The sequence below is a fragment of the Staurois parvus genome, unplaced genomic scaffold (genome assembly GCF_062004578.1).
Source record: "Staurois parvus isolate SC_StPar_1 unplaced genomic scaffold, SC_StPar_1.0 ptg000696l, whole genome shotgun sequence".
NCBI lineage: Eukaryota > Metazoa > Chordata > Amphibia > Anura > Ranidae > Staurois > Staurois parvus.
In genome coordinates, this window is record NW_028318492.1 from 9,400,513 (window position 1) to 9,424,935 (window position 24,423).

At 37.8% G+C, this 24,423-nt stretch overlaps 1 protein-coding gene across 1 annotated transcript in view; it reads left to right on the forward strand.

The window, feature by feature from the left end:
- DMD (dystrophin) overlaps positions 1-24,423 on the forward strand; it is a 2,676,943-nt gene that overhangs the window by 1,604,753 nt on the left and 1,047,767 nt on the right. Inside the window, exon 50 of the mRNA XM_089653005.1 lies at positions 2,128-2,348. Within this exon, the coding sequence (XP_089509131.1) occupies positions 2,128-2,348 (221 nt within the window). The remainder of the gene's footprint in view (positions 1-2,127; positions 2,349-24,423) is intronic.

Here is a 24,423-nt window from a genome sequence, read left to right on the forward strand (position 1 = left end):
GCTGTCATATTTTGAAATCAATTAAATAGATTCTTCACAGGAATCTGTAAATGAAGATACTACGAGTCCCATCTGCTACCATGGCAGACAGCTAGTTTTCAATGGATGAGTGTCCTTATAGTCCTCTGACACTTCTTCCAGCTTTCTAACAGAAAGGCCATACAGAAGTATGAGCAAGAAATTATACTGTCTGCAGGAGTCTGATATTACACTCGCGATCCACTGATCATGGGTGCAATGCTCTGCAGAATTTTGTGAAAAAAATAATACATGCACATTTTTTCCCTGCAAAAATATATACATTAATTTTTTTCTCCAAAAAAGGTCAATTTAACCTTTAAAATACACACCAGACTCAAAAGATGTACTACAGAAAAGTGACATTTACAAGGAAAAAACAGTTTAAATTGCTGGCAAATGAAAGTTCATTGTTTGCAAAAACAAAAAGAAGAAAACTCAGCACACAGACCCCTCAATGTATCTTGGGGCACCATTGGGAGCTACATACCATTTTTTCTTAAAAAAAAGAAGAAGCCAGGAAGAAGATGTTATTTGCTGGCAATTTAAAAGTTTTTCTTTTGTAAATGTCTTTTCTTTAAAACAATCAATGTCACCAGCCAAATGGAATATATTTGTTTATTTTTTGCATTGGTACATGTTCTCAATAATAGTGCCCACCCCCTATGTTAATGTTTTACAACCCTTGCCTATTAGTTCAGATGGGATTTTTCAGTTTGATAAACTTGGCTTCAGATTCACACAGCCAGCAATCACCTGTGATGACTGCGGCTAGACGCACACAAACTTCATCCAGCTATGATCACCACAGGTAATTGCTATCTGTGCCAACAGGCATGAATAGTTGCAGCCACCAACAGCCTGTTATTGCTGTGTATGGGATTGGCATTGCTATTCACACACAGCTGTCAATACCAGGAACAGGAATCAGTAGATTCTTTCAGCTGAGATTCGTAGTGTGGCAAAATTCCCACATGACTAGAGACTTAAAACTAAGTAAAAAAGTGGAGTACTGGTAATTAAAATTAATAAGACCTTTAAACAGTGTGTGGCAACACCATAGAATATTAATATTTTGCTTTTGATTAATATTGTGCTCTTGGGGGCAGAAATGCCAACTAATTTTAAAAACATTTTTTAAAAAGTTCATTCATTTAAAAAAATTGCAAACACTACTGTACTATACCACAGTATTTACGTCTTGGAAATATGAATCAATAAAACATATTTTGCTGCACTACTACACGAAAAATATTATTTTACTCAATCATGGAGTCCGAATTTTTTAAAAGAAGAAACCTAATGGGGAGATTTACTAAAATTGGTGCACACAGAATCTGGTGCATTTGTGCATAATAACCAATCAGCTTTTAGGTTTTATTGTTGAAGCTTAATTGAACAGCTGAAATTAGAAGCTGATTGGTTACTATGCACAGCTGCACCAGATTCTGTGTGCACCAGTATCAGTAAATCCTTTTCATTGCGTTTCAATGGCTTACATTTTCTGTCTTTTTAGCTAGCCAATAAAGGACGTGTTCTTAAAGGCCAATTCACCTTTTATAAAATAAAATAATAAATGCAAAAATAATAAATGCACATTTTTTTTGCAGGTAAAAAAATGTGTATTTAATATTTTATCACTGTGTAGCCTGTATCTTCAACAGACTGAAATTGAGCTCTGTAGTCACTTTTGCAGAAGTTGTTTTCTTATTCTGGGTCACAATCCTGTGCAATGTCCTTTTCTGTCAGTTGATTATGTCGACAGCAGTTAGGCTTATCAGATGACGTTTTCCTGGAAACTATATGCCATCATAACCTTTGATACTATATCTCACGTCAAGGCAAATAAATTGGCAGCTTCTGTCACGGAGGCACCAGCTAAGCAGGCACCAACAATTTGCCCTCTTGGAGGCTCACTAAGCTCTGACATGACTCCGTATTACTAGCAGAGCATGCAATGAATGTTGAAAGTGAGGCTTCCCACTTGTTACCTATGTGTCTCATCACACAGATTTAAATATATAATTTTGTGCATACAAACTGAAGGAGAAAAAAGTGATGAAATCTGTTTCTCGTCATAAATTAATAAAAAAATAAACTCTTTTTCAGGTCCTGAACAAACAGCCTCTGTGGTTACTCAGACTCTTGTAACAACAGGAACAGGAGATATGCCATCTTCACTTCTCTTAGAGGTCCCAGCTCTGGCTGAATTCAATAAGACATGTGCCGAACTTAAAGACTGGCTCACCCTTCTTGATCGTGTGATAAAGGCTCAAATTGTAACAGTAGGAGATGTAGAAGAAATTAATGAAATGATTATCAAACAAAAGGTAAGTGTTATTAATGAAATGTTGTTTCATTTTTTATTAAAAATAAAAAAAAATACAAAAGTATATCAGAAAATCTATATTTATATTGCATTTGAGTTGTGATGTTCAAGAGGCTCAAGTATCTTTATATTCTATGTGTAATCTGAAATATCTGATCTACTGTCTTGTCCCTGTTGCTAAAGAACACCTTTTCACCCATACATGAGCCTGAGGTCAAAGCCAGATCATTAAAGAATGAACTGAACTGCTAGCTAACACCTTAGACATGAAAAGTATTAGTGTATACATTATGCCACTCTACCTTGTTGTGCAAAATAAAATATACAAATATAATACATATACACAAAATTAAAGGTGTTGAACAAATAAATGAGTTGCTAAATTACTCAAGGACCAGTGTTTATAGTCCCCAAACTGTATTAGTGTATAAACAGGCAATGTTGTCCCTCACTTTGTGCTCAATGATCACAGTAATCCACACTATCATGCAAGTGGTCCCACCACCTATCCTCTTGTACGCTCACCTCCAATCATGGACCAATAACTTTAATTTCTAGGCCTAGATGAGTGTTTCCCCTTGGGGGTATGAATAAATTCTGTGAGTTCCTCAGATACAGATCTTCCTCCCTTTAATATTCCATCTGATATATGTCCCTTTAAGAGACCACCGGTCTCTGCCTTCTCTACTGCTGATACGCTCAAACAAACATGGGGTAGTCTCTCAAAGTGTAATAAAATAAATATCAAACATTTATTAAAAGAATTGCACTTATATATAAAGTAATAACGCCTTTAAAACTCCTTAAAACAGCCGTAATCCAGCTTCTCTGCAGCAACAGCATCACCTGGCTCCTTATACGCATTACGTCATGCCCCACATGACTTCATAGGGAAATGAACAGGGTGAAACAATCCATTATATAGCTATTGGAAGTAATGTCATTTTCAGTGGCCATTTTGCTGGAGCTCACCTATTAAAAAGGGATACGGTGGCCATGTTTTGGTAGTCTCCCAATAATAGATCATAGTAAAGAGATACACTGGCCATGTTTTGGTAGTCCCACAGTAACGGGGGGCTTGGTGACCAATTTTTTTCCCTGCAGGAGCAAACTTAATCATGCTTTGCTGTTTTTTTTTTTTGCCTTCCTCTGGATCAACTGTGGGTATAGGTTTATAACTTTTTTTTTTTTCCGGTTGAACTGGATGGACTTTTTCAGCTAGACTAACTATGTAACTATGACCATGTTCTAATAGTCCTTCAATATGGGAATGCTAAACTTGCCAAAATAATAAAGCTAGTTTAAAACTGTATTGTGGCAAATATTTTTAAGCATTACAAACCAGGCTGTATTAAAAAAAAAAACACAATTCACCATTTGCTGTGCTATTCACAACATGGCCAATAGGATGTGCACATGAAAACCAATTAATAGATATGAATGAATCAGTCTGCATTAACTCAAAAATACAGACAGTTTCCTCTGAGCTAGAAAGAATTTGCCAGATTTGTTAAAGTGGTCTAGTGCATCATTTTAGTTTCCTGTCCCTTTTCTTATTTGTCTCTTCACATCAAAAGAGACATTAATTCTTGTCCCATAACTCACTGCAACCTTAAAGTGGTGCTTTCAGCATGTTTACAAGTCTCCATGAATAAACTCCTGACATATCACAATATATAGTAACAGTACAATTCTTCAGAAAAGTTGTGTCTTTTATCAGCTTTTGAGTTCCCATCAAGTGACTACTTGTCTGCTATCTAATACTATCTGGTGATTCAAATATAAAAACACGTATAGAAGAAATAATGCAGTCCACTGCCTCAAACCACCAGAGGGGCAAACTTTCTATAAAGTGAATACCATTATCAATAAAGATAATATAACCGAGTCCTGAATTCACAACACAATGTTTGATCAGACAGAGCTTTTTTTGTTTGGATAAAATAGGGAATATTTAAGATCAATATCAGTGTTATTTTATTCTGTCCATGTCCTTTGTTCAAACTTTTGGGATTTTCCATTGCTTTTTCTATCAGAGACAAAGATTTTCATGTCTTTAAAAGCACCTAAGTTTAATTTAAAAAAAAACACTTTTAGCCTTTTTAACATGCTTCCATACATTGAGGAAAACTGCTCATTTGTCCCAGTGAGGTGGACCATTTTGGAAAAAGATTTACTTTTTATTGTGTATAATTTAGCTAAAAGTTATGTGGATGTCAATATGATTATTCATGCTTTAAATTTGTTCTATAACATTTTACAGGCAGGCTGGCTCCTTAGAAAGCTTGTTTTGTGATTTTAGTACTCTGATGTAAATAGAAGCATGAATTTTTATCTCTGATTGCTAGTATTGGGTTAGTAAATACTGTTACTCTTTGCTTGACTCCTACCATAAAACCTAAAATATAATAACTTTAAAATACCTCAAAGTTAAAATTTTTTGCTCATCATTCACAAAGAATTGCATAAATTCAAAAAGTCAGTACAGAATTTTTTTTTTCTATCAGTAGACTACACTGAAAATGGAATCTTTAATGACGTAGTAAATCATTATGTTTTTGTAAAATGTGCTATTTTTTCTATAGGTTGATGTTTGCATCTAGCCACTTCATCAGTTGTTACTAGTCTTCTTATACAAAATGTTCTTATACATTTTCCCTAAGATATAATGCATGTGCTTTTTTTTACCATAATTAATTTTACTTTTAGTCATGTGACTAAAATTTTGCTAGAAATAAATGGTCATTATGGCAAATCACGATCATTAAAGCTTAGTGAGTTAATCCTAATGACATGTATTAAATTGCACATTTCTCAAAATTACTAATTCTGGCAGGTAGTTTTTTACTCAGTCCCACTGCCTTGTTCATTGCACAAGCAAAGGCTGTAGCAGTTTCATAAGATGCAATTAAAATGACCTTTTCCTCTGTTAAGGTTTGTATCTCAGGTAATTTGTAATACTGGGGAAGCCATGAAAAACACATTGACAATAAGGTCACGTAAGGGTCTTTTACACATGATTTGCAGTAGAGTGTACCAGTCTCACTGATTTGCCATGTTGTTAACAAAAATGTTCTATTTGAACCTCTCACCTTATTGTAAGTATGGTATTGTGGAGACTACTGATGCATGCCCCACTGCTAGTAATACAAACTGTCTTGTTTTCTTGCATGATGCATTCAACTGAAATTGTGTCAGATTTGTACCACGTAGTAATGATATGTTCTTAGGTATTTTGAAATTTAGTTATTTAGTGAATTTTCTGAGCCTTAAAAAAAACAAGCTTTACCTGTATTATCTTAGATTGCTGTATATTCTTGGACAGGCCACAATCACAAACAGTTGTAATTGTGAACTGGACTGATTACTGGGTGCTCGATAAAAATTCATAATATATAACGGTCACTCAAAAATATAGTCTTTAGTCCCTCCTATTCTTGCTGCCCACTAGATCCTATATAGTCCTGCCCAGAAATGCACAGTGGAACAGTTGTTCTATGGGGCCCATTTATACTTTTCCAGTGCAATGAATGGCTATCAATATTGAATGGATTCCAAACACCTTAAAGCAGATCTTCACTCTCTTAACAAGGTTCCATCCACTCCACCCCTCCTCTCATCCTGTACATGAATAGCACTTTTTTATATTTGTTTGTTTACCTTTTTTTTTAAAGAGAAGTGTCCTGCCCAACTCCCATGCACATCAATCACCTAGGCGAATGACATCCATAGTGCATGCTGTGCCTCCTGGGTTATGTGACATGCATATACCAGTAAGCACAACTGGCATAGTGTTTAATTCACAAATAGGGAGGAAGGGCAAGCTTAGTGGTGTGTCACTGGGAGGCCTGCCCTCTGAACCCAGAAGAGCCAACAGACCTCTTGATTACATCACACACAACATGGGACCAAGCAGTGGCAGAAGATGAGTGGATCTTAGCAGGACAATGTTAGATCCACTGGGTGAGTGAGTATCTGAAATGTACAGAGTCCACCTCCGACTTTAAGGCAGTGCAGCTCCAATGCACATGTATTGCAGCACAGCACAATGGACGGTAATGCACTGCAATGCATTGCATTGCACTAAATTGCCCAGAATGGTGTAGATCTATTTTTATTAGGATTTTTTAGCATGTTGCTAAACATGAACATCTGCTCCCCTCCCCTTCTATGTGTGACCTGGAAGACGACATCTATGAACTTTGCTTTCAGGTCATGGCTGTCACTTTCCAGGCTGTTTGCATTGCAATGCATCTAATGGAGCCCAGAGGAGACATGCATTCCAAAAAATCATCACATAGGGGACTTTGTTAAGTAAAATTGTTTTTTTTTTTGGTAAAAAAGTACATTTACACCCAAGCACATGACACCCCCTCAATATAATTTTGAGGCCGCCCACCCCCACATATACACATGTACGAATGTAAATGTACATGTCAGGGCGCCTGTGCGTAAAAACGTTGATTGTGATACACATGTTGTGCTGCACACACTGGAGTGAGAGCAATAAGTCTAGCACTTCTTCCATAATGCTAAACTGATGACCTATAGGGGCTTTTGAAGCGTCGTCGCCATTTCATAGGCGCATGCAAATTTAAGGTTTGCAATGTTGGGTATCTATTTACTCGGCACAACCTTGTCTTTTATATTTTACCAAATATTAGGGTAATTTATTATACTTGTTTGCCCTAAACTTCACTTTAGTGTGATTTTTACTGATATTTTGAATTTCCTAGACCTTTGCTATAATATCATGTGACATAAAAAAATGGAACTACCACTATTTTATTCTATAGGATGTCTGCTTTCTGAAAATATATAATGATTGGGGGTTTAGTATAATCTTCAGGCCTGAAATTATTTTTTAAACATGTGTGCAAAAATATGAAAATGGCTCTGGCAGCAAAAGGGTTAAAGAACCACACCATACATATTTGAATGCAGCCAGATAAGTACTCAATTTGCACTTCGTATCAGTCTCTTGTAATGATATGACTCCTCATTGTTCTGCTTTGTCACTGTCCAATCACAGGCTAGCAGCAGGGAGATGACCTAACAATATTTCTTGCTGTGATAGAGAAAAGTCAGGTCACCAACATGATTTTGCTGTGTGAAACTATAAGCCTACTCCCTTTTTGTTTTTATCCATTTACCTATATTTTCACATATTAAGGAAGACACTCACATACCGTCTGTTTAATCAGATTACTATAAATTAGTCTGACTATTATAATCAATAAATGTAACTTCACAAAGCATAAAAAGTGGACAAACCGCATCAAAGTTTTGTTAGAGTCTGCCATTTCATTAGGAAGTTTTTTCTTCATATAGTATATTTACGCTGTAGCTGAAATATACTATACATATACAGTTAGCACTGCTGAATAATTTATTTGTGAAATTTAATTTTAAGATGAAAATTTTCAGGCAGTATAAGAGAACACTCAAATGTGTTAAAAAATGCTTTACAGACGCCATGGTGAACTACTGCTTAAAGTGATACTAAAGTCAAAACATTTTTCCTTTAGAATAAAAAAGAGCAAAGGAGGTTATATTTACCTGTTGTGTACTAGGGTGTTGTTTACTTTCTCTTTGGCAGTACCCTGAAGGTGCAGTCCACGTCGTCTCCCTCTAAGTGTTCCTTCAGCAAGCCACTTGGTGTAGAGCAACCATATGGGCATGCTCCTGATCTATCACTGGAGGATCTGAATTAGATTTACTAGAAGTGTGTAATTCTTTAAAGCAGAACTTTAGCAAAAAATTATTTTAAAATATTAATAGCCCACCAAAAAATTAAACTAAAAAAGAAAAATAAATATAGGAATGCGCTAATACTTTAAATAAAGCAACCAAATAAAGTGTCCATAAATCAATATGTGAAAGTCCAAACACCATAAACATATAAAAAAATCATCATGTGAAAATCATAACACCGTGATCAATCCACCACCAGATAAGTTGGATAAACTCACCAGAGCTACATGCTGATCAAATTATAGACCAGCATAAGCGCTATTGCTCTGGGAGCGATGAATGTAGCAATTTCCAGACTCTTTGGTGCAATGCTCTGCAGTGGTAAGCAAATTTCCAGGTACTGAGAAACAACACTCTGCAGTATAGACAATATCCAGAATTAAGGAGCAATACTCTGCAGCCAATCTTTCATAGATGAGCCTTTTCATATATCACCGTATCTCTGTAAAATTTGGGACCACACTCAGAGACAAAGAAAAGACATGATGGTGCAGCACGTTTTAAAACAATTTCCGTTTAATAAACACTCATAGCACTCACAAGTAAGGTGTCCAGACCGACACCAGTGTATACAGCATAGACAATGGACAAGCCCCGCTCACCGCGTATGAATTGGGGGACCCCCTACGCTGTGTTTTTTTTTTTTTTTTTAATGCAGCACTTTGTTTACATTTTGCTGTCAGCAAAGAATCCCACTGACAGCAGATGAGTAATGGTTGCTAAGGACACAGTGGTCACCCGCTGCTTAACAACCAGCTATTCTGAATGAAACTAAATGAATGCTCAAGATACTAAACGAACACCGAAAATGAACTAGTTCAATTAACAAATACATCTAAAACAAAATTCTTCAACTAATTAATGCACCTGAAATGAAAATTTGCAGCATGCACGTCTATTCCTGGCAGCTGTACAAATTGTTGATTTCCCATCTCAGAAAGTGGATCTCAAGGCAAGAAAAGCAAACAGCAAAAAAACTTGACAAGTATTCACACCCTCACAAATTCTATTCAAAACAATACAAAAAAAGTTTGGCCTGTAGATACATTTGTATGTACACAATATGTACAGTATATAAACATGTGACTGTCCATTTGTTCAAATACACCATTCATTTTTAAACCAAATGTGCTTAATTAGAAACCTAATATAAATATATATTTTATTATATTTTAAAAAATGAACCATTCACTGTTTGGCAGTGTGATTTAATCAACTGTGATACCTAATAAGCAACTCGACATATTCATTTACACTTGGAAAATTGAAGTTGATTAGTTCTTATTTCAATTTTAACACACATAGTTCATGATGATTTTGAGTACTGTAGATATGAATGTCACATAGCATTATTACTAATGATAATAATAATGTGATATTGATGCAGCTTGCTCTGTACTGATGTATTTTTATAACAAAACTTTTAATACCTAAAGTTTAAAAGGACAGATGCTCAAAAATATAAAACTGAGAAAACCTGGAGCTTTAATGTTGTGTTGTTATTGTGTAATAATGTTTTTCAGTAATTAGAATTAATGTGTTTGCACATTTACAACAAACACTCCCAACGAGCATTATAATTAAGCAGCCTAGAGTAAAAGTAATGACTCTACTTATTGCTTTGAAAGTTATTAATCATTACAAATGTAAAGAAAATTCATTGAGGTTATTTTGGGTAGCTAGATAGATCTTTCACAGTTTTAATCAGTGTCTATAAATTGGCTTCACATAATCCTTTTCATAAAAGGATGGGTTTCTAGATGATACCATTTATATAGTACATGTCTTAACGACAATGATTTTAACCACTTTACAACCCCGCGTTATAGCCAAATGACTGCTATAGCGTGGTTGTCCAGTTCTGGGAGGGTGTCATGTGGTGTCCTCCCAGAACATGCCCCCCGCACGCCCCCAGCGGCGTCAATGATCGATGTGTCCTACGGACACAGCTGATCACTTGACTAGGTAAAAAGCTAATCACAGCGGCCTTTTACCACATGATCAACTGTGTTCAATGACACAGCAGATAACAAAGTAAATACAGTTGCCAGTTATCGGCAGCACTTTCCTCACGCTGTCACAGCGTGAGGAAAGTACTACCAATAACCGACAAATGTCACAGAGGATCATCAGTGCTGTCCAGCAGTGCTGCCTATCAGTGTCCAGCACTGCCACCCATCAGTGTCCAGCACTGTCACCCATCAGTGCCTAGCAGTGCCACCCATCAGTGCTGTCCAGCAGTGCCACCCAGCAGTTGCGCCCATCAGTGCCCAGCAATGCCACCCATCAGTGCCTCCAGCCAGTGCATCAGTCAGTGCCACCATTCAATGCTGTCTCAGTCAGTGCCATCAGTCAGTACCCATAACTGCCACCTATCAGTGCCCATTAGTGCCACCTGTCAGTGCCCATCAGTGCCCATCATTCCAGCATATCAGTGCATCATCATCAGTGCCTCCTTATCAATGTTCACCAGTGCCCCTCTTAACAGGGGGGCATGCCTTTCTGGTAAGCCTTCTGTAGTAGTGGTTGGTGATACAACAACTGTAGTTGGATTTTTTTTGTTTCATCACAACCTCTGGGACTTTTCTTTAATTTTTAGATGGACTATTTTTTTATACACTTTTCACTGTTTCTTTATGATTATTTGTCACTTTTTTGAGTGCTGCACTTTTATGTATTATTGCAGATTACATAGTATCAGGGTTTTTGTGTTCAGCTTCTTCATGTTTCACAACTCATTTTTTGACTATTGATTGTTTAATGTGGTTTTTATTAGCGCAGGTATATATATATAAATTCAATTGTGAAAACATGCAATAGAGCATGACTGGCTATTGATATTTATAAAAGATAACACTAATGAAGGTTGATTCATTGGTATGCAATTATCTTTGGGGACCAAGTAAGGCTTTTTTCCTTGTTAGAGTAAAAAAAACTTAACTGGTATCACACTAACTGACCAAGCTCTAGTTTTAAAGTGATTGTAAAGCTTATAATTTATTATTAAAATAATAAACATGTTATACTTACCACTATTGCACAGAGCTGCCCTGAATCTTCTCTTCTTTAGTCCCCCAACAGCTCTCTGGGCTCCTCCTCTTCTCAGTGTGTCACCATTGGAAGCCACCTGCGGGCTCGCTCGCTGGGTTGTGTGTGTCTATTGACACATACAGTATGGCTCAGCCCCACTGCCTGCTCTATGCTCACAGGATTTTATTGAGAGCAGCAAGAGCCAATGGCTCGCACTGCTGCCTCTTTGATCAGACAGAGAAGAAAAAGCCACTGCAGACGGGCACAGTGCTGGATCGAGAATGGGCTCAAGTAAGTATACAAGGGGGTGAGGGAGTGATACAAATACAGGGACATTTACTAACCTTAATGCAGAGCATGCATTAAAGTAAAAAAAAGTCCAGTTCTGAAGAGTTGTAGTAGATGCTGTGGTTGAAGTACAGTGTGTTCCAACAGCCAGCACAAAATTCATCAGCAGCCCTGCAGGCATCTGAAGTGGAATGAGAAGGAAATTGATATGGAAGCTTTAAATCATTGAAAACGCAAAGGGAAAATCAAGCCTTAGAACTGCTTATCTGCCATCTTAGGGAGATGGGAGAACTGAGATGGACACGTGATGGGCATATGTTCTGAGTGTATTTGGATGGATGTGCTGCAATGTACCTGTATGTTTGGGTTATATGCTTAATCCAATACTGTATGCTTATTTTATTTGGAAAGAATGGCGGCAGTATGCTCAGTGTTTTTGGGTTGCCTTATGCAGTGTTCTGAGTGTTTTGGGAGTGCCTGGAGCAGTAAGAGTTTAGTGTCTATGCAGTTTGTGGTGAGGTGCACTAAGTAAACTGTGTTGTACTCTGCATTGTGCTAAATGTAATGAAGAACCGTATTACCTGAAGAAGCCTCTAAATGGCTAAATACTATACTTAAGAAGTAAACATTTTTTGGGCTTCTATGCCCTATTTTGGTAATCAGCATGGATTCATACTATAGGTTCTCACTACTAGTCTGCCTATCTTACCAGAAATTGCAGCAGCCTGAGTTGGGTGTCCTTGTCACTGCCTGTGAGATGTGTACACTTCCTATTCACCAGCTGGATCCTTTCAGGAGAGATAAGAGGATGACATCATTATGGGGGGCTGGTGTTCTCGAGGTACCATAGCAATGCTGGCGTAGTGTCCCCCACACTGGAACCAGAGGCAGTGAGGGGCTGAGAAGGGGGACTTAGGGGAGTACTGTATATCTGTTTTCACCAGGTAAGGGGGATACTATCAGAATGGTTTAGAGGCAGGCGGGCGGGAGGGAGATACTGTGAAAAAATTGTTTTTGCTGAAAGTTTTAAATGCATTCTCATGTTTGTATTTTTCAAAAAAACCTATCTTATGGAGAGAAGGCATGTAAGCCTTAGAAATCTTGAGTTGGGCATTACTATAGTGCAACTGCTCCACTTGTGCCAGAGTTAGTATTTTAATACATAAGTCCCTCCCATTTCAGCCGCTCAATCTCAAATTGGATTTCAAAGGGAAATGCGTCATAACATACTGTATACTATGAATATTAAATATATGGAGCTGGTCTTGGTGGGACTGTATATACCCCCACCAGCCATGATTCAAACACTGCATACATTTATATTCCTGGTTACTGCATACTACATGGATAACATTGGTATCGCAGGTGACTTCATTATGTCTACTAGTTCCAGGCTAGGTAGATTCACCTCAGAAGCAGCAGAGAGATCCGATCTCTCTATATGCACTGAAGTCTATCATTTTACACAATGTCTCATATGAATGTTATTTATGCAAGTAACACTGTTTTCTGAGATTATTGGGATTTCTATTTGCTGCATGGGATATCTGACAATGTACGCATACTGATGCAACAAACTATGGAGGCGGCCTCTCAGAATGTGCATTATATTTTCAAAGAGGAGGGAAAAAGACAGATTACTGATATGATTAGCTAGATTACAATCTGTAATGGCTAGTATAGCTGTGATAGAACATTCTGAGAGTACACTTTGTCCTGAATAAAAAGCAGTTTGTCTCTTACTATCAAACCTTACATACTTCCAAGGCTAGATATAATAAGGTTGCATTGATGTTGTACCTAGCTAGCATAGATTCTCAAATCTCCAATATTGATTATTGAGAAAGCAGTCTCTCTGAAGGAAATCTGACCATAGCTGCCTTCAGTCTGAACTGCCCGTAGAATTTGTTTAAAACCTAAACTTATGTCAAAAAGTTGTCTTAAAGGCTCTTACCACTTTGACTAATGAGAATTTTCCCACCTTGATGTTGTAGAATGTGATAGTGGTATCCCAAGATAAAAAGCTTGATTTCTGTTCTTCTGATTGTTCAATCTCCCTTTTGTGGATGCAAAAAAACTAAGATTCTGGCAAAATGATTACTTCTCTGATCTTTCAAGTTTAAACACACTTTATGCTAGGTAAGAGGACAGATATATCAATTTCCAGTGGCCCTTCACACACTTTGCTCATGCAGGTGGTGGGTCAAGGTAGTTGCTTTACTTGATGTTGAAAAGGCACTTGATTCAGTTAAGTGGGAGTATCTTTGGGCAGTTCTTTGGAAATTTGGCCTTTGCACTAAATATATATTTTAGATAGAGCTTTTGCACTCTGCACATATAATCAGTGTACATACAAAAAATAATTTCTTGGCATCCTTTGTGATGCATGCTGTTGTTAACTGGGTTATTTGTAAGCCTTATAAGCCTTGGAACCTCTTGCTATTTTACTCAGGGCATCAGGTGCAGTGCATGTTATATTTTAAGGATAGGTCTTTTCTATTTCCACTTAACCCTTTGACATTGCCCACTGACACCAACACTCCCGTATGCTGGGTAACAAGTTGTAGGCATCTTGGGGTACAGGTAAAAAAATAACATTTCATAGCAGGGACGGACTGACCATTTGGAAACTCGGGCACTGCCCAAGGGCCTGGGGTCAATAGGGGACCCCATGAGATGCTCCTGGTACCTTTTTCATAGGCCTTTTTGAGTTTGGGCAAGGACACAGGGGCCCCATGATCCCCTATTGCCCGGGGGCCCCATGAGTTGTCAGTCTGCCCCTGTTTCATAGTATATCACAAATTACCTTCTCCCCCTGCTTCATCATCTCACCATCAAATGTGAGCCCAGTAAGCCAGGTAAACTTTTTAAAAATGGTATTTTTGCCAAGGTTTTTCTATTTCTATAGACATACTTCCTAAATTCCTAAAAGGCTGCCCTGCAACTGCCTCTCACTGGAGATCCTGGCACTCTCTAACATTAAGATCTATTAGTAGGTGACAGTTCTGGTTATGGTGCATTGTTGGTTTGCTCTCTGTACACCAAAATTATCAACTCCAATACTGCTAGGCTGATATTTCTTCTTTTGAAATGGCAGGGGAATTTACCTGCCCTGACAGTGGAAGACTGTAATGAATGTCTGCAACAATATCTTTCATGCATGATCCAGCCTACTATACCCAATTCTCCAGTATTTACCAAACACATTTCAAGGACTAATATTGGCAGTAGATCCATTAATCATGCTACTTTGTGTAACAGATATTATCATGGCTGCCTGCCACCTGAAACCTCTATATGAATTTCTATGCTATATTTTGCTAAAATTAAAACTCCTTACCCCATCTGCGCTATACATATGGCACCTGGCATTTAACAGCGTCCTACTGTTATACAAACTTACATATTCCATATGAAATTGTACTTAAAAATGTATACAAATAAGGGCTTACTGGGCTGTTGATGCACAGAGGCTGACAATGTAGACTTATTTTGATGTACACATCTTCTGTATTCACTGCTTCCAAAACTGTTTTAGGAATTCATCAATAGCTTGGTATTGATTGTTGAATAAACTTACTTCATCCTGGGTCAGAGTGACTCTCATTCTCCTGCCCCCTTCCTCCCCATGTCCCTCCATTTTTTTCTCTCACCTCTCCCCTTTTTATATGTATATTACTCAATGGCTAAGGTAACAATTTCTCTGTACCCTATGGTATATTAACAACATACAACTGCCACACTGCTCGATAAAATGTAATTAATCTCTGTACAGATGTCTGTTTAAATGTAGTGGAATACGTGCTGTTCTTTGTACCTTGATGTACTTATGTATGTTTTATTAAGCAAAAAATAAACTATTAAGAAATGTAATGGGGTACATGTTGTGGAGTGCTTAGTGTATAAAAGGGTGCATGCAGGAGCATTCTGGGTGCAATTGAGTGCATTTTAGGGACTGCATAATACATCTGGATGCATGGTGGCAAATGTCTATTTGGGTGCAAGAAGCAGACTGCTGAGTATACAGAGGATCATTCAGTGTATCGATGAGATGCATGCTAGGGTGGACTGAGTATATTTTTATTGCAGTGTATGGTGTTCCTTCTTTGCCTGACTGCACAACCTCACGCCATAGCTGGTCTGAATGACTCTCATTCCATAGCTGGTCATAATAACTCCCACTCCACAGCTGACTCGTATGTCTTTCAGTCTACAGCTGGCCTGAAAGATGCAACTGCATGTTGAGGCAGAAATATTATACACTGAGATGGGTGTTTTCTTAAAGTGAGGGAACAGATGCTGCCCGTTGCGAAAAAAGCCACTTGCTTTAAATCACCACACTTTTATGGAAGTACTTTGTGCATGACATTTATTTTTATACTAAGTACAGTACTGTCTCATGGTGATGTATCCTTGTTGTGCTGCTTATTACAGGAGATGCTATGCCTCTTCTTTGGGAGGATGGTTATGCTGCCAGCATGCAGAGGCTGAAGAGAATATCACTTTTTTATTTGTATCTTTTAAAACACACCAGTCTTTTGCTTTGGCTACAACTAAGCACATGCAATTTGATTTAGAGTCAACCCTGCCATCCTATACAGAATTTCAGCATGAAGGTGCCTCACCCATTTCCTAGGGCCCGATTTTGTGCAAGACTGACATTGTGTTCAGTCAGACAGCATGTTAAGTTTAATGTTGTGATGTGAGATTTTTTTTTAGAAAACCTGGCCAAATATATATAAATTATGCATGATCTTCACCTTACTAAAGCTGGAGCAATGGATTATTTACCTGCCTCATTAAAGTGGACCTTTCATAGTACTAAATGTTGGTAATGAATCATTAAAATATCTGCCTGACATTTGTTATATATCAGTGGCAATTTATAACATATTACCAACCCATTATCAGAAGCAATTAAATTTTACTTAAACCATTAAATTCTTATATCCATTTATCTACATCCCTCAACAGACATAAATAGGCATAGGACAGTTTCATCTGAATACCCTAAAATCATAGTTTTTTGTTTTAAAAAGGAGTTGATTCACTACAGGCAAGTACGGCTGTTCATTTGCATAGGAATTTTAACTTTACAAGGGAATTTTTCCTTAGCTTAGGAAATGAGGTGAAGAACTGCTATCATCCAACAACGTTCAGTGTACAAAGTTTTTTCATTATTTTCTTTGCGATACGTGAAATGCCATTGCTCTTCAGCAAAAAATAAAAGCTGACTCTGCATGAAAAGTTGAAACCTTAAGCAGGTAGACGGTAGTCCTAGTATGCATTCTATTGCTTAATTTTCAGTTTTGACTGTAGTGTATCCTGAACAGTTCACCTAAATAGTCACATAAAGTGACCTGATCCTACTGTATAAGATTCCATTATTTATTCCTGCTTTTCTTTACAATATCTATCAAACAGATATACTGTATATGCTCTTGTAACACTGTAAATTCAGGATCAAATTATGTTGTTATAGTTATTCCCTTTTCTATAGTCTCTGATTCTTATTTCAGAACAAGCTGGACATTATGTCCAAAGCTAAGCAATTTCTTGAAAAAAAAACAATTACTCTGATTTTCAGCATTTTGCAGCTAATTCAGTGTCTAAATGGCTACAAGATGAATAATTTATTAATGGATAAAAATAGTTTGGATAATAGTTAGGTTATCCTACTTTTCAGTTCTGAAACTATAACAACAGGACATCAATTGTAAATTGCTATGAAATTTAGCAAAAGCTAAAATTTCCCTGTTGCTAGACAACAATGTTCTACTAAGTATTGTTGCTATGGCTATAGCTAAAATGAGTTCAGCCATTGCAATAAAGATGTGATAATAGAGCTTTGTCACTGTGTGCTAATTTAACCATTTTAACTTTTTAATGGTGCTTTTGTCATCTTTCAATTTTGTTTTATAAGAGTTTTCAAGCATGCCTCTTTTTGGCTAAACCTTAGCTGAAGAATGTGGAAAAAAATGGTTTGCTTAAATACATAAGCTTACACCATATCAATGTGCAGATGTTGTGCAATACCTTCCTGAATATAATTGGAGTAAACCTATTATAGTTGCCTTTGTCCCTTTATCCTGCTTCAGTTATGTTGAGCTATATTTACTGATGCTGGAGGGCTGGTTTATTGGTAAATAATTTTTTAGCTTCATAATTTTTTTTCTCTTATAGAGGAACCCTAGCAATAACTTTCTCATTTTTTACATGTGGCTACTATTTGCTATTCTGTTTATTCTTTTTTTGCCAAATACAGGATTATAGTGTATAAGACCTAGCTTAAAGTGGTAGTGCATTAAGGGCATATCCACTCACTGAATTTTTCTTTTTAAGGGATTTTCTTACCCATTTTTATTAAAAGAAAGTTCAACACATTTCTAGAAATTACACAAGCTTCCCTCGCAGGGTTTTTCAACATTTATCTTCCATCCAAAGGACTAACAACATTAAGCCTCCTGGCCTTTAGACTGGTCCCACAGACCGTGACACAGTACCACTCAGTACCTCTCCAAAAATCTTGATCCATACGCAGCCCCTTGCTGTTCTGGCTGCCATCTGTACTTCTGGACTGAGACCTTCTCTATCTGCCGGGGTGGAGCCCGGAACCCTAGTTAGGTCTCTCCTAAAAGCCCAGCACACACCTGTGCAATTAATGTACTGGTGGTTCTCAAAACACGAACCCAGGATTTGAGATTTCATTCTTGATAGATCACTACAAAATACCCAGGCTCCAGGTCCTAAAACTGGTTTTACCAACCAATGAGGAAACTGATAAGTCATTATTCTCTGAATGCCACAAGTTCCCTGGAGTCCCTCAACCTGCCTTGATGAGAATCTTGGGTCATAACCTTGTTTTACACCATGGCAGGGCACACCACTGCCACAAATGATATCTTCTTTATCATGAGCCATTTACAAAGATTGTCTACACATTCATTGCACAATTGCCAGATAATATGCCCCTACTTTAACTTAGCATTTGCTGACATTAGCTAGTTTGAATATTCACCCACATAGCTCTTGGTGTTATAAGGTTTTCAATTTGGGTGCTAGTGGGGGGAACAGCACAGCGAGTGGGACTAGATACAGCAGGGCTTTAGAAATATGCCTTTATGTGTTATTTTGCTGTCAACTGTCACTGTCAATCTTACAATATAAAAGTAAAAATCAAGATGGTGATACTTTGCAGAAAGGCTTTGGTAGGATTGAGAACTCAAGGTGTGATATCTTAATAAATAACTCTTATAGGCACTAAAAATTAAATACTGGTCCATACATTCATGTATGAATATCTTTTATGCCTCTACAATGAAACACTAATAGATTGTTACCAGAAGCCTGATTTGTGAAAATTACTATTATTGAGCTCAGGCAGGGCTCGGTTGTGATTGCCCCCCCACTTAAGCAAGCATGCCTGTCAGGTGAATTAACATTGGTCACACTGCCAAGAGCTAATCTCCCTCCTCCCTGATATGGCATGACTGTAACTCCAACACCTAGAACCCTTGGTGCACCTCACTTTGTCCTTTCAAGCAGTGACAGGCTAAGCTGGATCCACCACTAGGTGATGCAGCATCATTGCTAGGATGTGGACAGTGGAGTGATATAGTATCATTTGTTTCTAAGGTGCAGGTGAATTGACTGCACAACATCATTGGTTGTTATAGTGTGAATGCACCTCTCTTGGAGAGTGCTTTTTTTTACTGGCAAGCTATCCTCTTTCCCTGCATGTGTAATGATGAGGCTTGTCTACGTCAAGGACCTGGTGCTAGGGACAAGCATCGTCAATTGGTGCTTATTACACATTTACACATTCGGCTCCTTTTTAGCTGCTTAAACAGCAGTAGGGGGAGGGTGGTGTGCTGTTAACCACACTTATTCAGAATCGAGATTACATAAAAAGATGTGACATACCCTCTGGTATACAGGAGTAATTAGCAGAGAGTTAGGAGAGACTTCTTCTTTAACATTCCTAATATTCAGATGGTAACTTTGTAAATCTTGGCTTCCATGAATTCACAAAATATCCCCTAAACTGCCCTTTCTGCTGAACCTTTGCTTGACAAAGAGTTTTAAGTCCGCAGTTAGCACAAAATTGTTTGACTTTCAATGGCTTAATAGTCTAGGGAATTGCAACCCCTGCCATTTGTCACTGAGGAGATTTCCACAATATTCGAAAAAGCTTTATAGGATGATTCCTTCACACTGCAGAGCTGCCATTTCATGTTGCTGAACAGTCAAATAAATTTTCTTGGCATTTTATAGGACATTTATTTGGTTTGTTACAGACAGAGTGAGAAATCTACAACATATATAACCTGTATAATGTGATATAATGTTTCTTTGGCCAACTTATAAAACAGGCTCTTATCCTGTCAAATATTGTATTACTTGACGTGACATCTGCAATGTTATAGCTTGTGCTTCACACGGGTCTTAATAATCAGATATGTATAGTTAACAATGAGAAGAGTCACTCCAGAGATTACCCATCACACTTCAGCAGAAGTATTCATAATATGTTTTATTGTGTGCTACAGAGATTTCTAAAAAGATCCAATAATCACATTTTATCTATGCAGTTATTTGCAATGGTCACAGAAACTTTTTCCACAAGCAATATATTTAGGGTATTAATCTGCCTGGAAGAATTACCAACTCTGCTATGATAGTAGATAAAAGCAGTATGCTAAAATAATTGCATACAATATGTATGGTATAGTAGATAGATAGAAAGACGCATCACCTGAAAAAAAAAATGTCTTAACCACTTAAAGACCAGACTTTCTTTTAGCAATTTTTGTATATCTAATGCCATTCTTTTTTTCTTTTTTTTTTTGGATAGGATAGGGGATATTTGAAGTGTATTTCCACCTTTGAAGCCAAATTGGGATAACACCAACTTTATATTTTTTAAATGTTTCCATTCACACGGAAAAACTTTAAAAAAAATTATTTGCTGTTGACCTTTCTACTTTATGAAAAATCTTATAACAATATTATAAAAGATCTTAGCTTTCTTGTTCATTGTAATGTTGAGGAAAACAAAACAGTCCCTAAAATGCCCCTGTGGTGTATTGTTCAGCAAGGTATCCTGAACAAGTTGCCTTTGTATGAATCTGCTGAAAAGAAACAAAGAAGGAAAGACATTTAAAGATTTTTAGATATACTACATGAAAGGGAACACAAAACAAACATATAGTGAGGGGTTTCTCTAATTTGGCTGAAAAGGCGGAAAACAGCTTTTGATGTAATGGCCACCTTTAATCTGAAGCTGTCCCCTGCAGTAATTCCTTTTCTTCATGTCCTTAACATCATTCAGCCCGTCCCCTGGGGTTATTTCATCACTGCAGCCTGGGCTCATTGTACTATTGCACCATGCAGCACTCACATGTCATTATGTGAGGGCTGCTCGGTACAGGAGTAAGGGCCAAAAACCAAAAACCCAGCCAGACAAAAAAGAAGGACCTGCCATCCTCATGCTTTTTTTAAAACTAGCTGCAGTGGGGACCTCATGAAGGGGATAGATGAGTTATGGCAAACATGAAGTTTTTTGCCAGAAAACAACTGCTGCAAATGTTACTGCAGAGCTCAATCTCAATCTTCACAGGACTAAGACTGAGCTCTGCAGTCACTTTTGCAGCAGTTGTTTTCTTGTTCTGGGTCACAATCCTGCGCAATGTCCTTTTATCTCTTTGGTCAGTGGACCATGTCGACCGCACTTCTGCTTATCCAACAATTTTCCAGAGACTATAAATGCTGTCATAACCTTTAATACTATACCTCGCAACACTGCAAATAAATTGGCAACTTCAGTCACAGAGGCACCAGCTAAGTGGGCACCAAAAATCTGCCCTCTATAAAAGCTCAGTAACCTCTGACACGACTCTGTATTGCTAGCAGCAGATGCAGTGAATGGTAAAAGTGAGGCTTCCCACCTGTTAGCTAGGTGTCTCATCACACAGCAGAAGCAAAAGATTGTTGCATCACTTCTGCTTTCCACGCAAAACATGTTGTCACATTCACACCTGCAAATCATGTAGTATTTCCATATTTTTGTCAAACCCCTGTAAATACATCAGCAACATATCTTTTAAAACGTTACACTTCACTTTTCCTAAGGAAGAAATGATCTATAAAAGTATCACATCACACCTTCTACGAATACTACACATATATGATGACAAAACAATTTAAAAAAATCCTTTATCTGAACAATTCCATAAAGCTCAGTACTCTGGATGTACAGTACTTTCCAAGTTTTGTTTTTGCAAAGCATCGATTAATACATTGTGCTGAACTTTTGTAAATTAAACTAAAGATTCTCTGTTCACAAACTGAGCTTTACTTGATTCATAATTCAGTGTCTTCAGTAACATAAAACTGTACATATATCCAGGTATGTATATTTGCACAAAGTTGGATATACAGTACGTATTTTGTTATACATAAAATTCACCGTTTGCATACGGGTTTCACTTGGTAAAATAAGCAATAAAAATGTGCTCACTCCTACATGCAGTGGTAAATAGCAAAGTAGAAAAACTCTGCTCTGTCTAATAGCATGACCTAGAATATGTAAATCCATAAACCTGCTACACCCAAGTGCAATATGAGGTGGCGAGAGGTAAGTGAAAACAAAGATCCATGGGCTGGAGCTTAAAGAAAATGTTTCTCTTGACTGCCTTGTTTGAATTAAAGTTCATTTGACTGCTCTTCACCTCGCTTTCCACTTTAGTAAGTCAGGACTTAACATTGTATTGTGTTTAGTTAAGTATCATGGTAATTGTTCATCTAAACTGTTGTTTTCATGTAAATGTTGATTTTGTGATAGCCCTTTACATAAGTCTTTGTTATGGATATTTAGGGCAAGTCCTATAATACATTTACAGCACAAGGTATAAAAATAGCTTTGCTTAAATTGAGAAATCTAGGTCATCCCATTGAAGCACATTGACATGCATGAATAAATACTGAATGCCACTGTGTTTTCCTATCTGTCCTTTTGGTTTCTTTCTATTTATAAGCACAGAGTAAACAAATACTTTCCATGTGCCTATACTGTTTTGCATGTACATTCAGCTGTGCTTAATATTATGTAATAATGCTTTGTTGAGCCATTGACATTGACAAGCTATATTTTTGGAAATGTCAGTTCAGAAACACAAGTAACCTTTTGCATAGTAAATAAAATATGGTCTATGTAGGCATATGGCAAACATGGTAAACAAAATACATCTGCTACATTTGTTCATATCATTTTGTTCTTTTACATCTTCATATAGATCATAATTTAGCTCCCAGACAGATAAATGAATGAAAGGCAATGGCTTTGTTCTCCTGATAGGAGTGAAGTAAACAGGAATGAATGACAAAGCTGTCAGTTGCTGTCACTCAGTGCTGAAAAGGGGTCCCCCTCTAACAACTCAGCTTGGTTTATAGTGGCAATATAACATCTGCAAGCTCGTTCACATCCACTGACACCTCTTCCAGGCTTGGTTCTTTGGGCATGTTGATTGGCTGGCCTAGAATAACATAAATCCCATGTAAGCACATAAGACTAAGCTGTGCATGTATCAATCAGGGCAGGGGTGGACTGACAACTCATGGGGCCCCCGGGCAATAGGGGATCATGGGGCCCCTGTGTCCTTGCCCAAACTCATAAAAGCCTATGAAAAAGGTATCAGGGGCATCTCATGGGGCCCCTTACTGACCCCAGGCCCTTGGGCAGTGCCCGAGTTTCCAAATGGTCAGTCTGCCCCTGGATTAGTGTATCAATCAGTGCTCCTGCAATAAAAACCAACTTCTGAGCAATTTCTTTCTACTTCAAAGTTTGATTTTAATGGTAGCCCCACCTTCCCTAAAGAGAGATTAGGGAAGCGCATTAGCTGTGTTTAGGTTCCAAATAACTCCCAGGTTGGTGAATCAGATAAGCTGAGGCACAAGGGAAGGGATTTGGAAGTATAACAAAAGTACTTGCTGGTACCTTGTGATGCATGCACAGGTAACAGTGTTTTTTCTTGTTAGTTTGTTTGTTTGTTTGATTGTTTGAAAAATTGTGAAGGACATGCAGGTTCTTTCCATGGAGCTCCTGTGAAGTGGAATACGTCTATTTCTGAAACATCAAGTTTCCTTTACATTTATTTTTAAAAATTAGCCTTTAACTTTGCCACATAGCACTGCTAGGTGCAATTTGCTTGGATTTTTTTATTAGCCAAACATTATGACCTTTGTTAATTAATATAGGTTTAGTGTTAGGGTTATTGTCCATCTTTGTTCCTTATCTCACCTTAACTTCTTGATGCCGACTGTACGCAAATATGCAGCCTCTCGGTGGCTGGGCTTTGACACTGAGCAGACGCATATTTGCATATCATTTGAATACACGTATGTGCTGAGAGTGACCTCCCTGTGTGCTCCCAGCACATATGTCAGTGTCTCACGGAAAGGTCCCGATCTCCCCTTGCAATTGGGACCTTTTCCAATCATGTGACCACAGTGACAGCAAATCACAGCGGTCACATGACCCTGAAACCCCGCTCCACCTCCCAGCATCTGAAACCCCTTAAAGGGCCGGGAGGCGCTGGAGTGAAGAGGTTAAAGTGGTCGTAAACCCTTACATATACCCTGTGAAATGACTGGCCTCAGGTGATACACATAGATGAAACAAATCCTCCTACATAATTTGTACATGTGTATCTGCTGTCCTCTCTTCTCTAAAGCCATTCAAAGTGCTGAATTTATAAAGCTTGTCTGAGAGATAAAAAGAGGGGGTGAAGCTATACTCTGCAGAGCTCACTGAGGAGAGCTCTAAGAACTGATTGGAGAAAAGAGACACACACCCTTCCACACAGCTCACAAGAACAGAGCTGAGGATGTTGATCTGCTTGAGCTCCCTCCCCATCACCATTTTTCTCTTGGTGTCATGAAAACTTGTCAGAAGTGATTCATGCTGAAAAAAGAGAAACAAAGCAGCAGACAGAAATTATACTTAG